The sequence below is a fragment of the Dromaius novaehollandiae genome, chromosome 13 (genome assembly GCF_036370855.1).
Source record: "Dromaius novaehollandiae isolate bDroNov1 chromosome 13, bDroNov1.hap1, whole genome shotgun sequence".
In the NCBI taxonomy this organism is placed as follows: Eukaryota; Metazoa; Chordata; class Aves; order Casuariiformes; family Dromaiidae; genus Dromaius; species Dromaius novaehollandiae.
In genome coordinates this window covers 10064846-10083050 of record NC_088110.1, presented here as the reverse complement: position 1 = coordinate 10083050, position 18205 = coordinate 10064846, and the positions used below count along the sequence as shown (strand labels likewise).

At 35.7% G+C, this 18205-nt stretch overlaps 1 protein-coding gene and 1 long non-coding RNA gene across 10 annotated transcripts in view; one reads left to right on the top strand and one right to left on the bottom strand.

Moving 5' to 3' along the window:
- The window catches only part of PHKB (phosphorylase kinase regulatory subunit beta), a 104585-nt gene that overhangs the window by 81047 nt on the left and 5333 nt on the right, over window positions 1-18205 (top strand). For 8 of the 9 annotated variants that reach the window (XM_026102239.2, XM_064519590.1, XM_026102242.2 and 5 more), the window contains 8 exons: window positions 2704-2765; window positions 2854-3016; window positions 3858-3939; window positions 7063-7120; window positions 8868-8958; window positions 10300-10502; window positions 14471-14605; window positions 17840-17969. In XM_026102239.2, coding sequence (XP_025958024.2) covers window positions 2704-2765; window positions 2854-3016; window positions 3858-3939; window positions 7063-7120; window positions 8868-8958; window positions 10300-10502; window positions 14471-14605; window positions 17840-17969 — 924 coding nt within the window. Of the gene's footprint in view, window positions 1-2703; window positions 2766-2853; window positions 3017-3857; window positions 3940-7062; window positions 7121-7899; window positions 7991-8867; window positions 8959-10299; window positions 10503-14470; window positions 14606-17839; window positions 17970-18205 lie in introns of all 9 variants that reach the window. The other variant, XM_064519588.1, reaches the window with a different exon arrangement.
- On the bottom strand, window positions 36-17882 carry LOC135329773 (uncharacterized). Its single transcript, XR_010391432.1, has 4 exons — window positions 17789-17882; window positions 16835-16985; window positions 13059-13129; window positions 36-103 (listed from the first exon to the last, which is right to left on the bottom strand). It is a non-coding gene; the product is annotated as an uncharacterized LOC135329773 (long non-coding RNA).

The following is an 18205-nucleotide window of genomic DNA, read 5'->3' as shown; positions in this document are numbered from 1 at the left end:
CATTTTAAGTATTTATATATTTACATTAGTTGCACGTTGGCCATGCAGTCTCCTGTTAGCGTTTACTTTTCCTATAGCAATGCCGTTGCCATCCATCAACATCCTGCATTAAAAAGAAAAAAAAAAAAGCTGTAGACAATTTAACTGCAGTAACTTTATTACCTTGTATTTGATCAAACTGATGTATTATCAGGCAAGAAACTTCTCAGTCTTCATAATGTGTCCTTATTTTAAAAGCTACATTGTTACAGTCCTGAGGAAATAAACTTCCTCTTGCATACCCAGTGACTTTCTGCAGAGGTTTTTTAAGTAGTTAGTAGTTTTAAAGTATTTACGATGTTGACAGTCATTGGTCTTTGCTGCATTTCTTATCCATTAAGAATGGTAAGTGGAAAAACTCCAAACATTTACTAGACTTTAAGGTAACTTTAAAAAAAAAAAAAAAAGAGAGAGAGAGAGAGAGAAAGGCGCTGTTTTAGTTGCGATGCTTTAAATTTGTATTATGAGGTTTCATCTGTTACCTATAGTCATGACTTCATGTTGAAAAATATTAAGTAAAGACATAGTTAAGTGATCTAATGCCTTGCTGCTCTTAGTAAGAGATGGTCATATTCCCTGTTCTCTATGGGTCTGGCAAGAACCAGAGCCAGCGGAGGAACCACGTCTGCAGGAGTGAAAGGGAGGGAAGGGAGGATTGCTGTTGGCCTGACTCAGACTGTCTTCAGGGTCCAGACCGTAAGGTCACAGTTATTTGAATTACTCCATTGATGACAGGTCCAGCACAGGAGATTTCTGCCTTTCCAGGTTTGTCTTCTCTTGTCATGGCTGCTGCTTCAGTTCTGCTGATGAAATTGTGTCTAACCATGCTATAGACCAGAACTGCAAAATGATGTTTGAAAACAAAGTAAAACTAGATTTGGGTTAATGTTATTGGACAGCAGTTAATATGAAGAGCTGGTACTTTTTATATATGTACAGATTGGGTTAAACCATGGGCAGAGATCACTTCTGGTGGATCTGCCCTTGCGAGAATCATTAGTGTAACTGGGCCTTAGTAAGACTTTACTAAGTGCAGTTGCACAGTTGGTCAAACACCTTAAGATTTCTTAGGTAGTTTATTAAAAAAAAAAAAAAGTGCTTTCTTATCGCATCCATAAAAACAATGTGCTAACTTACCCATATATCAGTACAATATGTATAATTAAGTGTATTGCAGCATATTAATTATTCATATCAAGATTTAGTTCCTATTTTGGCATTAAACTAAGGATATGAAAATGGTTTGGGTTAGATGGAAATTGTCTTCAATTTCTTATTTTTTCTCAACTTCCTTTTTTCTTTTGCAGCTTTCCAAAGCCATGTCCTCTTTCTTTTCTCCTTTTTATATGTAAATGGTAGATGTTAGTGATCAACATATTTATTGGTGAAATATAGTAGATTTTTTTCATCAGTTTAGAAATAATTTCTCAATTTCACTGCACGGTTGTCACATTTTGGAAATGGTCCCTTTCATTACAGGGGAAAGGCTGGGGCAAGAACAGAGGATATGTCTAACTTCTGTGGTGTTTTCTTAAATAATTCATCTATTGTAACAAAATATACATTGAACCTTTGTGAAACATGTTCACCTGCTTCATTTAGATGCCTATCTCTAAATGTGCCTAGAGAGAGAACACTTGTGTATCAAACTGGGTGAATCTCTTTCTGCTTGTAAAATGTGCACAAAATACAATTTCATTTAAAATGTATATGTTGTATAAGCTGTTTAAGACATCTAGTTTTTTTTCAATTTTCACCTTTATTGTTTCCATCATCATCATGTGTTCAAGTGGATATGCAAGTCAAAGAATGAATGACATTAGCAATAAAAGCAAAGTGATTTTTATTTTCAGTCAGCTCATAGTTAATATTTTACTGCAAACTTTTGTACAATGAAAATGGAATTCAAAAGTTCCCAGTACATGCATCAAATTTTGTTTAGCTAATGAGAACTATCAAACAAATTCTTTAAAAAAATGCTTTAGTACAATACCTTTTCTTCTAGAAGCATTTACATAGAAGATTCATGTAAATTTGGAGTGAATGATAAATCATTGAGGTCAGGTACATAATGTTTTTGAGTCTGAGATATTTGTAAGCTGCACTTGATGTGTAAGCTTTGGCAAGCATGTTTGGATTAAGGAATTACTACAGACTAGGAAATGCTTTTATGCTGTGTTTTTTTGTGAAACATCACCGAGATTGATAGGTGAACTAGCCTCTCGGAGATACCTGAATAAATGAGAATTTTGGTCCAAAACACAGGTATCATGCAAGATTTTGAGGAATGTAAATCTTGTGATCTCAGATGTTTTCCTCAGACCTGTGTTGGTTTTTTTTTTTTTTTTTTTAATTGGGGTGAGGGATAGCTATTGCATGATAAAGCTGTATATAGCAAGCAAAAGAGTAGCAGAACACCAGAAAAAAGACAGTAGCCCTGAGAGATTTCTGCTGTCTTAAAGGAGACCTTAAGAGCAAGCTGAAAGAGGAAGAAAATTTGCGAAAGTGTAAAGATATGTGGAACTGCAGATAAAGAAACTACTTCCCTAATGGAAAATACCAGCAACATAGTGAGAATTTGGCTCTCAGATCAAACGACAACTATATACTTATATACATCTATGGATTTTTTTTTCAATTTTAATTGTTAATTTTTAATTGCAGACTTTAATATCTGGAGCAGTTGTTGAACAACTTGACTTCCTAAGAATCACTGAAACAGAAGAGTAAGGCTATGTGTAAATAACAATGATGAACTATTTGATAATTATAATGTTTTCTGAACTGTGGAGAAATTAAATGCTTATTTTTCAGGACTCCTGTATTTAAGAGCTTGGAGGAGTTGGATCTTCCAAAACATTCAAAAGTCAAGAGACAGTCTAGTACTCCAAATGTTTCTGAACTTGAGCAGCAACCAGATGTAAATATTAATGACTGGAAAAACAAGTCAACATACGAGATTCTGCAGAAACTGAGTGTAAGAAAACTTGATTAAAAAATACACTGTAATTTAATGCTCATGAGATGATAAATGATGTGCTGGTATTCTTCTTCACAGCAGCCTACTGAGATCAACATGATTACTGTCATGGCTTAATGTCAGTGATCATGTAGTCTAGAGTCCTTTTAAATATAACTAATAACATATAATGTCTGATATTCTTCATCCCCAGGAAATCCTCCTCTTGATAGTCCTTAACATTACAGAACTGATCCTTCATGCTCTAACTATTGGGTTCTGTTTTTCCCAGCTATTCAAATCTTCCTCTGGTAATACGTGACTGTCTAAAAGGGCAGCAATTTGTCATGCATCATATGAATAAATATTTTATTTCTAGACTAAATTCAAAATAAACCATTCAGCAGTAGGTATTCATTATGATAGCCTGACTTTTTAATAATGCTGAGGGAGAGTTCCAATCTGGTATTTTTCCTGTATCTAGAAGAAGAGTACCAGTGACTGTATCCTAGTTCAGTAGGAACACACGAACTATTCTTTGTTGTTTGCTATGCCATCATAAGTATCTGTGCTGTAAATGACAAGCCAAGAGCAGAAAACCAAGAAATATTTTTGAGGCCAAATTATTACAACTTAGTATGAACCTAGAGCAGCCTCTGCAATGAGCAGTGAAAAGGATAAGGGATACATAGGGTATTAAATAGTTGTGATGAAGGAACCTTTCCCCTTAAATTTATAGAATTATCTTTAAAAAAAAAAAAGGGGGGGGGGCTGAGTTTAATCTGAAATTTGTAATAGCTTTGCTGTCTTTGCTTCATTGAAAATCTGAAGGTTGGGGTTTCGGGTTTTGTTTTCTTAGGATTGCAATTGCCTAGCAAGTCAAGCATTACTCCTGAATATATTGCTCAAAAGGGAAGGACCGTATTTTATCACCAAGGAAGGTAAGAGCTACTTTCATTTGATTATTCTGAATATTTCAGGAAGCAGCTGTCTGTGTAGTTCTAATGAACATGAATAATGGCCATCCATGCAAGCAGTTGTGTACCTATTTTCTTCACCATTAATGCAATTTCTACTTTAAATGGGATATGCACATTCATAGAGTGGAGAGGAATGAGCTGCTAAATATATGTACTGTTTCAGATTGTTTGTATGCAGCTTCTGTGCCTGGTTGTAATTCTGAACACGTGTGTATTTAAAAAAAAAAAAAAAAAGTGCATATGACCTTGTATATTAAACTGAAACTCAAGACCAGTTTGTATGTCTGTAACAGTCTGAAATGTATGAAGCTTTATACTGATTATTGCTTAATTTTATGTAATCTGACTTTTTATCAACATATCTATAAAGCTTATTCTGCTTTAATTTCATATTACAGCTCTATTAGAGTGTAGGTTTTAAATTCATGTAAGATTATCCAGAATATCCTGCTAGGCTTGTTGCGTATGTGCTGCAAGCTTTTTTTCTTTTGTTTTGTTCTATTTTTTTTCCAAAGACTATTTGTTTATCTGCCTTTGCTTCCTCTCAGAAAGAGAGGAATGTTAAGGTCAAATAATATTTCTTCTTTTGGTTATTTCTCAAGCAGTGCAACGTACCACTTCATGTTATAGATCCCTGCTTCATAATTTTGACAGGGGACAGCTGGTACTTGTGATGAAGAGTTGTCATGTTGACATAAATAGATGTTATATCACTTGCTATATTAAGAAGGTCTTGGAAAACAATGTGAAGTGGAGCAAACATCACTGTATTTCAATAATGCATGGTATATTGGCCAATCTGAATCCAAAGTCATGGTCAGCATCTGAACATTAGGCATGTTTAGCTTTTTAGGCAGGCTTTGCAGCACTGTTATCTGTACTGTTGTTGGACTGGAGCCATAGCAGCTTTCTTCAGTCATCTGCAGATTGCATCCTTCCTTGCTCTGGAAACAACTTGAAGTAAACTTCCTACACTGCATAAGCAACCAACATACAGCCACTTTTGACCATTAGATTGTGATAATGAACAAAAAACTAACTTGACAACATTTAGGCTGAAGAAATACTGTTGTGCCTCTGACTGTTTAGAGTTAATATGTACAAGGTCTTTCTGTGCTATCCAAGATGAAACAGTAGGTGGTGATAACCTTTTTAATATGCACCTTGCATTAAACAGTCTGAGTCACTGACTAAAGTTCCTGTCCTCCTGCAACTGGAGATTACTGAAACTGACATTAAATAATCACACAGTCAACAAAAAATAAACCTAAAAATAAAAGCTGAAGGACAGTGGTGGTTCCAGCTGACGGGCACAAGGCTTCATATCCTTATGCTATGATTTCCTGAGTCAATTTTCACTACTGATATTATAGATGGAGTTCACTAGTGAGTGACTAGTATGAAAAACACTGCCTTTCCATGTGGGAATTTAAATCTAGATGCTAACTCAAACCTAAATAGTGGAATATTTATCACCATTTTTACTTTCAACATAATAGTCCCCACTTGATCTCTGCATAATCAAGTAATACCATTGTAGCAGGTTGATGCACCATGATCACCTGTGGGGTGATAAGGGAACTTTATCTATTGTTCTGCCTAATGCAATGTCATACAATAATGCAGCTGTACCAATTAGTCCTGCTGTAACAGATCTTGTCAGATTTCTCTTGCTGGGCATTCTTACTGAGATCCACTCCTCTTCAAGCCCATCCTTTTGCGGTCTTTTGAAATAACCATCAGTCTATGACTTGAAACACAGGTTCATTCCTTGGCTTTTCTACCATGTCTGAATGCAAGCTCTGCCTGTTACTCCTGTATGGAAGTAGGACCATGTGTCAAAACTTCCTAAGCTTTCCCAGGATTTGTTTCCCACTATTTTTCCCTTCCTTCTGAAAATTCAAACCAATGCCTAGGAGCTTAAGTACAAATACAGAGCTTTGTCCTGAACATGGAGGCTTCATAAGGACCCAAAGCCTGTCAATGAATTACTGTTCACCTTAGCTAACAACCTCCCATTTCCCCTGCCAAGACACAGCAGTAAAAGCAGATCAGCAACATACCCCTTCTTGTCCCAGAGCATCTTGTCCTGAGCATTTTGTCTTAGTACAACATCTTTGAGTAACAAAGATCCTTCTGTACTTCATAGCTGCTTCTCTGAAACGTAGACTATTTGCTGTGACGTAGAAGTGGTGCTCTTCTCATTTCCTACGCTCTCTTTTTTTTTAGGTCATGTCTGTATAGCAGCATGCTAGTTTAATACGTAACACTTTACAATATGTTCACTTCACTTTTGGCACACAGAAAATCAGGTTGGGGGGGTAGTAAACCAATATGTCAAATATTCCCTGTACTTTGCAGCAGTGATAGTGGGCCTAGCTGGAGTAGTGTGCTAAAGCATCTGAGTACCAAAGCTAGCTCACAGAGTAACTTGGGTATCTCTTGTGGGCGCCCTGTTGTGGTTATTCAGAGCAGAAATGAAAGACAGTGAAAGATCCCCTTTTTTTACTCTCCTCACTTCCTGTAGATGGAACGCCTCATGTCTCACGTAATTATTCAGGTCATCTACTAGTCATATATAAAGTTGAAACAAGGTAAGTTTTGGATGTCAGCTATTAAAAATTTTGCCCAAATACAGCATCACTTGATTGAACTGCATTGTCAAGCACAAGACTCTCCTGTTGCTTCCTTTGGGTTTTAGCTCAACAGAGGCAAGACAGCAGATCTACACCTCATATCCAAAAAATAATGCACAGTTTGATGAGGGTAATGAGATGCACCTTATAGGCAAAATCTGTGCATAGATTAATTTTCCCAATTTATCACAATAATAGTTGATATGTTAAGTCTCTTTACAGCATAAGCAGCAAATTTACCTATAATCTGGATTGGCGCCTGATATAACAACACACAACTGGATGATAGGGGACTGGATTGCATCTGAATTTTAGATGTTAAACACAATATGTAAATGCTTTGCTAAAGCTGATTCAGAATTAACTGATCTGATCAAATTTACCTTATTACTATTAAATAAAAATCTGTGCATCTTTTTGTGCCTTTTTCTTTTTTTAACGTGTTTAGGTACTGTTGCTGAGCATATTGAAAGAATCTACAGACGAGCTGGCAGCAAAAAACTCTGGTTTGTATACGGTTATCATCATGTTCCTTTTGTTTTAAACAGAGTATTTTTCCCCCCATGTGTAAAGCCAGATCCTTACATATTAAAAAGGGAAAAAAAAGGACAGCTTTACTGACAAAATTGTCTTATTTTAGTGCAGCTGAATATCTCATCCATAATGCTTTATAAAAAGTTAAAAAGTATTTTCTTATCTTTTCGAACATAAAACAGCAATAAGCTAGTTTTGTACTGAGTGTTATTGCAGAAGTACAGTTCTAGCTAAATTCAAATAATGAAAAATTTTTTTTATTTCTTGCAGGTCATGGTAAAATAATATCAATAGCTTTATGTTACAAGGCTAGTGATCAAATGTGAACTATGTTGATACACTTATGCAATTAGTTGCTTATTACCCTGAAATAATTTGGTTTGACCCTGACTTTGTCAAAATAACTTCAAAAGGCTTCAGCAAGTGAGCTGGTATTTACACGTTGTTTATTAATCTCTTTGCCCTGAAACTCAGTATAAATTTCATTTCTTATTATCAAAGAAATGATGTCAGCCTATCCTGAATTCTGTTCTCTTGCTCTTTAAGCACTAGTAACAGATGAGTTTGTAAACTTACAAACTGTTTTTCATTTTTCATCTTAGTCTGTTCATACAGTTAAACGGACCTTTGCCAATTCAGTAGATGCTTTCCTTGCTGACATTTTTAATAAATAAAAAACGAGCACTTTTAGAAACAAAGTATGTAAACTGTTTTTCATTTCTCTTCCATGATTGCCATGTGACACGCATAGGTTGGTGTTGCGCTACAGTGCTGCATTTGTACAGAAATTTTCTTCTTCTATAGCCACACACATTACTACTATACTGGTACATGGGAAACAGGTAAAGTGCCCAGAGGTCTGAAATGGAGCTCCATGAGACTTTTTCTGGCTTACTTGCATTATGATGGTATCAGCTAATGCATTTCTGAAATGCTTTGCTTTTGATCTTAAAAAGTGCACAGCAGTTTTCACAGGAATCAACATCAACTGGTTGATGAATTTCCTACTAACATTATAAAATATTACAATTTGTTCATTAGCTCTGTTGATACATGATTTTTTTTTTTTTGCAGCTACAAAGCCCATGCTAGAAAAAGCTTAAATACAGGTCTATTGAGTTTCTATTCTGTCAGGAAAATATTATTAAAAATAATTTTCTTTTTAGACATTACCTAATTTCTTCATCTATCCAGCTGTTTTTGAAAGTTACAGCTAGTTTTAAAACTAGCAGTTTACATGATTCTCTTCTTTTCATCCTATACATATGAATTATTATCTTCATGTGGAAAAAACAAAACAAAGCCTTAGTGTTACTTTCTTATTTTTTAAATCTTTCTAGCTCTTTTTTTAAAAATAGTCTTAAAAAGTACCAAGGGTATCTTGCAAAATGATGAAGTGTCACAAAACAATAGCTGACATCTTTGACTTGTCTGTTCTCAAGAGGATGCCAGAGAAGAGAACAAGAAGCTTTTTTATGAAGTTTATAGTTTAATGACTTCTAACTAAATTTATTTTTAATTTATTAATCTAGATTTGGACTAGAGACTAATGAAAATCCAGAGAATATTACATAAAATCTGATCTGAAGTCCATATTATAGATAATGTGTGCATTTATCAAGTTAATTTGGGGATCTCCCAATGTGGTTCAAAATTATGTATGAATTCATTAAACTAGCTTTTGATATGTAGTGGGACTGCTCTGTTTTCTGCCCTCAGGTCTGTTGTGCGCTTCGCAGCAAGTCTTTTAGGTAAACTAGTGGACAGCCTTGCACCATCTATTACTAATGTTTTAGTTCAGGGCAAGCAGGTAAGTCTTCACTTTTCAGATGTGTATTAAGGAATGCTAATAGAGAAAATAAATTAATGGGCTCTTTCATTTTGAAGGCCTTTATGATGCTTCTTTTAGAAGTACAGAAATAGCTTAAAAATCCTTACTGAGGAAGAAAAATACAGAGGAAATAAATATACTATAAGTAGTACTTACATATGCTGAGGGCTAATTAATTTACTTTAATGACATAGAGCAATATTAGACAGTTAGTTCAGTGAACAGACTGGGTAAGAAGGGGAAAAGGCATGTTTTATGTAACTCCTTAGATTTCTATTCCCCTTTCTTTCAAGAAAGGAGATGGGTTCAAGTAGTAAAGTTTATCTTTCAAGGATCAGTTAATGAAGATACAGCCACACTCTCTTAATTAAGCATAATAAGACAGATGGGTGCAAGGTGATTTTTCATAAGGAATAACCAGTTAAGCAAAAAGTCTTTCAAAATTCTAGTTTTCTGCCCCATAGTTTAATTGTCAGTGTTTCTTCCTTTCCTAAGCAGGACTTTTTTTTTTAAGTTCATGAAGAGCTGTTTCCAAGCAACAGTAGTTGAATATTATGTATTTTTATAGTAAAGCATGTATATGTCTATATTTATCTATATGCAAGGCTGTTATGACAGATCTGTCCTTAACCTTACTCCAGACTGAGCTCTGGGTGTGTGCTTCTGGTGCTGCATAGCTATAGAGGAAGCTGCATGTGCATGCAGCATGATTGCTGGTGCTTATTTTCAAGTTATTAATCTACCTTGCTTTCATCAATTCCTTTTATATCTCTAAGATATTTATTAGATGGGAAGAATTCATATTGCTGTGTTTCACTGACAGTAGATTAAAAACAGATAGAGTCTTTGTTAAGATTTCTTTTTTTTGTACTTAACCAATCCAGTACCAGAAATCCATTCTGTATTTTTAAAATGAAGGTTATAACTTCTGGGATGCTATTATAAATAAGAAAACAAAAATATGAACTTAATTCTGAATTTTAAATGAGCTGCACAGCTGAAATGTCAGAAATGAGAGAATATCTAAATCTGGTATACACTCATGATGATGCAACCTGTTTTAAAATCAAAGCAGTAATCTTGTACAGTTATTCTTATCTGGAAAAATATTTTTCCACAATTACTGTTATCTTTAGTGAACTTTGTTGTTTTAATAGCATCCAACTAACTGTATTAACAATCATCAGTCACTGAAAGCAGATTATTTTTGCATTGTGAAATTTTAGCAAGAGCAGAGTTCATTAAGTGTAATTTCTGAATTATTTCCAGTGCGCTTTTGTTCCTGTCCAAATCTTCTGAATTTTTTCCAAAATACTACAGGTGACACTTGGAGCTTTTGGCCAAGAGGAAGCAGTTATTTCCAATCCCTTATCCCCAGGAGTGATTAAGAACATCATCTATGAAAAGTGTAATTTACAAGATGAAAGAGAAGCCGTAGTTCAGCAGGAACTTGTCATACATATTGGCTGGATCATCTCAAATTCACCTGAACTTTTCAGTGGCATGCTGAAGATACGGGTCGGGTCAGTAAAGGATCTGTTGTTGTTCTTATCACTTGTATTGCAACAGAACTTATGTGCATCAACTGAGATTGTTGCTCCATTGCAATAATGGTTTACATAAGATGATTCAACAAAATCTGTACACTTCAATTTTGTATTTTTAGTAAGCATGCTTAAAATTATTGCGCCAAAACTGGGTACACAACTAACCTCAATCAACAGCGTAAAGTGGAGGAAGGGCAGTCTAACAATACCCTGAAGCTTCCTTACAGCAAACACAGTAAACTGCAGTATTTTTTCCAAAGTTAACTCCGTATCACATTAGGGCTTCAAAAACAGAAACACTGTAGTGGAGACTCACAGATACATTTGGTGCAGCACATGGGCTAGTGCAAGTGTGCAGCCTCCCGGTCACCTTGTCCTGCCAGCAGCCAAGAGGCAGAATGTTCTGCCTGGCTCACGTAGTGGCCAAGGAGGCAGTGAGCAGCCAGCTCACTGGAGAACGTGTAGCTCTGGAAAAGCCACAATGAGCGAGTCTCTATCAGTGATGTAATGAGTTGGAGAGGTTCTATTTTAAATAAAAGTTGGCCTCAGACCCGTACCTGGAGCAATGAGGTATGCACTCAAGCACGTTGTTCCTGGTGCTGAGAGGTTCCCTCCTGGCAGCAGATATGCTGCATGTTGGGGTGGCACCTACAGTTTCCCATTTGCAAAGTGGATGCAGTTTGCTCTCTGTGTATGTGCAGCAAGGCTATCTCTACAAAAATCTACTTCTCATCACTTAGTAAGTACAGATGTGCAGTGTGTGCCTAGGGCTGGTAACCTGCATGAATTTCGTTACTGGTAAACGTGGTGTGGACATACAGTCCTAGAACCGTAACGGATCACACCAATTCGCAAACACTGCCTCTCTTTTCTTTATGCTGCCCCATAGGTAATGTAGATGCGTACAGAGTGTGCTGCAGCCTGCCCACCTAGCAGGCAGGTTAGAGAGACATGGCTGGAGGCTGGGGATGTATTGTACAGGCATGCAGGGACAAAACAAGAGGTAGAGAATAGCAAGAGCTGTTACTGTCAGAGACTTACAGGAGTTGGAGAAGGAGGAAGGACAAAATGCAGACTGGGATTAAGGCTCTTGGCTTGAGCTTTTAAAAGCTCTTTGCTCCCTAGAGCAGGCGTCTGTGTAATGTAGTTTTTGGGCAAATGAGTAAACAAGAGAGACTGCATAAACGTGATAAACTAGGAGAGAGGCAGCATGAATTGGATTTCCTTTTGAAACCACAATCTTCCTTCAAGTCAAGATACACTACTAGTTCTGTTCTCTAGTTTCTAATAATGGTAAGCTCATGATGTAGCTTTGTCTAATTCAATTTTAATTTAAAAGTCCATCAACCATGAGCAAAAAATCTCTTGGAAGCAGGGTTTCAAGGTACTTAAACTATTTGCTTTCAGTGTTTCAGTACAATAGCCTGCCTTGCAGTTAGCTTATTCTTTTACAATGTTGTCTGTAATGGGCATTTCGACTAACAAAAGCTTTCTGCAGTTCAAATGTACGTGCCATTACAATTTTCAGAAAAATACTTTGAGGCACCAAGGTATACTTCTAATATTTAATGAATCTGAATAGCTGGTATCTGGTGAGAACATCATGCAAGAGCTGTTCTCTACACAAAAATACTTACATGCCATGGTAAATAAGACCTGATGTCTCCTAAAAATGTCTTTTTGCTCTTAAGACAAACAAAACTGAATAGTTTCCCTAGACAGTATTATGGACATACACAACACCTGCAACCTGCAAATAATCGGTGTTTGACTGTTACTGTATTCCATGATATCTGCATCTATACTGCTATCTACAGTAATTATTCTGTCACATTTAGAAAGAAACATGTTTGAATAAGCACTTCTTTGAAGAGGTGAGTTGCTACTGACTGAACTTTATAGAATTGCAGTAAGCATGCTTTATAATTAGTTCTTAACCTTTGATTACAGATTTTCAGATACAGGTCTTCATACCCAGAACAGAAAATGCTGTAGACCCAAACTGAACTTTAGTGTTCCATCTTGAACATTTTTTGATAGGGAAAATGCAACATTTCAGCACTGGAGATAAACACCAACAGTCTTTTCCCTAGCACATAATACTGATGCTTTCACTTTAGCAGTACGTTTGAGTCATTATAAAAACAGTAACAAAAACATCTTGCATCACCTCTATGTATTACATATAACTGCAGGTTTATCTATCCTTTACCATTTAAATATTCTTTCTGTGGCCTCTACAGAGCCACGTTACTGTTCCTCCCTCCCCTTCCTGATTCTCTTTAACTACTATTTTTGCCAGCTTTTCTTTTAGTCTTCCAACGTTAATTGTAGAGATTTTCCTTTATTTCAGTGTCATCACCCATTCCAGTGAGCCAAATTAACCTTCTCACAGAAACAAAATTCCAATTTGATAATGATTTGATTTAGTGTCTTGTTATTGATTTGTGTTCAGGCTTTCATGTTGAAATAGATCAAGTTCCTGACAGACCTATTACTGTAAAAGCTTCCAATCAGCTGGCTTCTACCTACCTCTCTTAGCTGTCAGAGTTCAGTAGGAGGAGGTCCACTTTTCATTTTGCTAGACTATCTCATATAAGCCACTGCAAACAGAAAATACCAGTGAATGACTTGCACACAGATGCAGTTGAGTCATCAATGAAAAATGAATGTATTTCCAAACCAATATTTTGTTTGTTAATCTTGGTAAAAAGATAAGGCCCTTGTTCACACAATAAAATAAATAAAAGGTAATATACTTTATGTAATGTAGTATTCCCATATTGCCTAATAGTCTCCTATATCTTGCATCTTTTGTTGAATGGTCCTAGACATCTCAAGAGTACAGCAATGTTGAATCAGTCTGCCTGACTTCTCAGAAGCCTGTGAAGTTACTAAGAATCCTTCAGAACTAAAAACTATGACTTGACTTACACAAACAAAAAAAATCTTTACCTTGTAGCCTAAATAATCAAATACCTGTGGAATCTGGCTGTACAGGTGATGAGGTGAATCTCTTAGGAATACTTTATAAATGTTTTTATTTGATTTGCATTTTCTCTCTTATAATTGGAGTAAGGCTTTTTGACATATGCCAAAAAATGTGATCAAGTGTAGTATGATGGACAGTTTAAAGATGCAAGTTAGTTGAGTTTCCTTTCCCTTTTGACAGTAATACCTACTTGGACTGAGGCAATACAGATGATAAAGGAGCTACGTGTTCAGTCATCTTGCTTCTCCAGATGTATCTATATATTATTTCATCTTTGTTATTATATTAGAGGCTGCAGCCCTCACTGTTTCTCTATTATGTACAGAAGTTTCCCTTCAATAATTTGTAAAGTTCTGCCTCTCTAATACCTAAGGCTGAATACTGTAGAGGTCTTCACTGTTTTCATGATTTTTTAATCAAATCCTTTCAAAATGGAATAGCAAATGAAAGAAAAATGTGATAAACTGCAGAAAGGAATTTCAAAGGATAAAGCTATAAACCCTAAAGTCTTTTAAAATGTATAATCATTTAATTTTTGTAATTTTTAAACTCATCAGCAAAATGCATATTCTATCAGAGCATAATTTTGAGTAGGAATTTTAACATCAAAAGGCATGTGAATGTTTGTCGTAATGAATGTGCGAGATGTAGGGGAATATGTGCTCAAATATATCTTCCTTTTGAACAGTGTGCTTCACAATCCATTTCTTAAAAAACGCACAGTATTACTTTCAGTTTATATTACAATACAAACAAATGCTAACTCTAAGTATATTCCCTAATACAGTAAGAACAATAGAGTATTTGTTTGATACTTCTTGCAGCTCCTGACGGCCAGATAATGCACAAGCAGGATCACCTGGAATTCTCAAGACGTATTTTACTAGGCTATTTTTTTCATCTTAGGAGACTTTGTTTTTAACCAATGAATGTTTTCCTCCTTTTACTTCAGATGGATTATCCATGCTATGAAGTATGAATTAAAAATCCGTGCTGGGGATATGCCAGCCAAGGACTTATACCAGATGTCCCCTAGTGAAGTGAAGCAGCTTCTGCTGGATATTCTTCAACCACAGCAGCAGGGGAGGTAATGAGATGAGTGGGTCTGTGGTACCTGTTGTCATTGATAATAGACTGTTCATGTAATTTGCATTTCTGAAATATTTTGTATATGTCTTAAATCACTATGTATCTGTGATCAATAGTATCAATAATAGTATCTATTATATTTATAATAATATCTATCAATAATAGCAGTAATATCAATAATTATACTCTTATTTAAGGAGAGGTAGTAGAGATGTACTACTTCATTCTTTCAACTGTGTCCAGATTTTACAATTGTTTTTTACATTGCAGCTTACTTCTTCACCTTTATCCTACCTACACTGTCTTTATAGTAGTAATCTATATACTTTGACAGTAATGTGAAGCATCATATTCCTTGACGGAGGGGAAATGAGCCAAAAATTCCTCAACACTATCCATCTAAGTAACTCGTAGCAGTAAGAACAGCTTGTCTGCTCTTCAGTGCCCTCTTTCTTCTAGCTGCTTATATGATTTAAATACAGATTTTTTCTGGGGTATTCGAGACATAGCTAAGTTAGCTGAAACTTGTAATCTTTTCTCCAAGCTGTAAGTGTCAAAAAGCTGCCAAAAAGAACATTCACTGTGGTGTACAAACATGAAAGACAAAAGTTAAAATTACAGTCTCTCCACTTACCATACTAGCTATATCGATGAGACTAAACTCAAAAGTCCTCCTATAAGTTTTACTTGTAGTTAGATTAAACTTTGGCACTGGTACTGCTGATAATTTCTGTAGTCCTTCTTGACTGAATAGATGATGGCGTCTAAAACCTTGCTCCTCAACAAAGAGGAGACATACCACACTTCATACTACTGATGTTCCCTCAATTAAAACCACTTGTTTTAATTTTTTTCAATCTATAATGACAGAAAAACAAGCTCTTTAACTTGATGTCTGCCTCCTCTTACCCAGCTGGTATGATGTAGACTCTCTAGATCCAATTCACTATGCACTCTATGAGCATTTTCCCCAGGCTTTTCAAAGTGTCTTCACTGTGGTTAGTGATGCTCACTGTTTAGTTACTGTTTCTACTTGTGTTGATGTTGATATTCTTCCCTTAAAAGCTTTAGTTGAACAACTTTGGCTTCTCTTTGCAGCATTTTTCATCAAGTATTATGCTATTTAGGAAACATTATGGTCAGTCACAGTACTGTATATAATTCAAGCACTATCCTTCATTAGGGATCTTCTCTCTGTTGTCACAGTTCATTCTGCTTTTGATTCCTTTGATGTATACCTTAGCTGGGTCAGCACAGAGCGCTCTGGCTGACTTGCTGAGAATGAAGATTCTTTTTTGGGGTATGAGTATGAAAGCTAAACAGCATATCCTTCACAATTTCTTACACTTTAACTTCTTCCTGTACAGTATTACTAGTTCATTTTTCCTTAGCTGCTTGTGACTTATTTTTGAAAGTTCTGTCTGTGATAGGAGTAGGGAACACTGTCTTCCTGCACTATCCTTCTGTGACAGGTTTTACTTCTGTTGTGATTTCTAGAAAATTCTCAACTACTGTGATCCCATATATCACTGCTAACTAATTTGTTATGCATGAAGGGCCAGTGGTATATGTGCCTTCCTTCTGGTCTCCCCAGAAATAACCCTCCCTCCAAGTCTTCATCCAGAGTAAGATTTTTGCAGTTTTCCTACCTCTTACACTGGGCTCCAGGATATGATAATGTATATATCCAATGGAGTGTAGACTTCCACAGATGCTCTTTTTGACTTATCTGTATAGGTCAAAAGTTTGCAAGCAGTGTTCTTAAAACACAGCATTGTTCTTTTAATGCTCTGAACATTTGTAAAACTCAGTTTTTCCTCAAACAGTGTACAGGACTGTCTACCTTACCATAGTAATGTACACAGAAAATCACTGCAAGGATCACGCCAATATGTAGCATTTTCAAGTAATTAGAGGTCAGTAATAAGTCAGTGACAGCTACTGTATCAAAAGCACTTTAAAAGTTTTCACTTTATATATATCGGTTCACATAAAGCATATCCAATTATCTAGAGTTCAAACCTGTTCAGAGGATGCACCACTTACGATACTCTTTTTTTTAAAACAGTCTTTACTTGGTCTTCTAGTGTAGTTGGGAAAGCATATGATCAGCTCCAGCTTCCAGCTGAACTTCCAGCAACTAAATGCAACTTATCAAATCTTGCTTTTCAAAATATGAATGCATTTTGGTGGGAACTAAAGAAAACGAAAGTGTAAAAATACATACTGTTTTGATGAATGGTCTGAGTTGGATTTCTCCTTTCTGGTCCCCTGTGCCTCAGATCTCAGTGGGTATTTATTCACTGTTTCTCCACTCTTTAAGATAAAAGGTATTCATTGTCAGGTCCTTTTTGTTATTCCATCAGGCCTACTGGCATCTGCATAAATCAACAAACAAGTAGTTTTATTTTGGAAATGGCAAGATCACTTAGCAATACATACAAACAGATGATAAATAAAAAAATCGAGAATACTAGTAATTTCATTTGAGCAGAACACTCCCCCAAACACACACACTGTCCATCAGTTTTTTCAAAGCTTCAGTTTAGAAAAAACACTTTATACTGAATTCCCTAAATTTACAGGTCATTTTTATTCCCGCACTGCTCAAAAAAGAGACTATGTATGTCAGTCCTTTTAAAATGCTTTTGTCTAACCTGGTATTTAAATTGAACAGTATGTATTTCTAATCCACAACAGATTTTGTATTTTGTAGATGCAGAATTTCATTGAGTTATATTTATATAATCATTTTGAATAGTGTAGTATGATAAAATAAATCTTAATATTACAATGAATAATTGTTTCTTTTTGCAGTGTGTACAAATTTTGCTGTCATAGGTACCAGACAAATTGTGTTACTAAATATGCAAGCAACTTCTGTTTTATACATGTATTAGTTTATGGTGACTTCATCAACTAGATACGAATTCAACCTATTACTGCTATTGTACTGCATTGAATAGATTTCACAGTTAATTCTTTTACTGCAGTTATGTAAGGCACAAACACATACAGGAATAGCATTCTAACCTCCACATTCCCAGCATCTTGATTTTGTTCTCTGTAGAGCCTAACTTACTAGGAAGCAAAACATATACTACATCTGCATCATTGATAGATACTTGCTGTCATGCTTACCCTGCTGGCTTATACCTCAAAACATTGCTTGGTTCTGTACCTGAAACAGCCTTTTTTTTTCCTTCAAGCTCGCCATTTTCTTTGTCCACAGAAGCTGGCTTAACAGGCGTCAGATAGATGGTTCTCTCAATCGAACTCCTGCTGGATTCTACGACAAAGTGTGGCAGATCTTAGAAAGGACCCCTAATGGTTTAATAGTAGCAGGAAGATTTTTACCACAGGTAAAACATGCAGAGATGCACAGTTATTTCTGCTCTACCTTACTTACGGTAAACTGTTTTTCTGTTAATATCCATTACATGCCCTAATACATTACTTCAGCTTAATTGGTTCCTTTTCTGATACTTGAAAATAATTTTAAGTTTTCTGTTCAGTTCTGTGTTAAATACAGTTATAATAGAATGGAGGTCACTTACTCTTGTCAAAACAGATTTGTAAGAGTATAAGACCAGAAGGC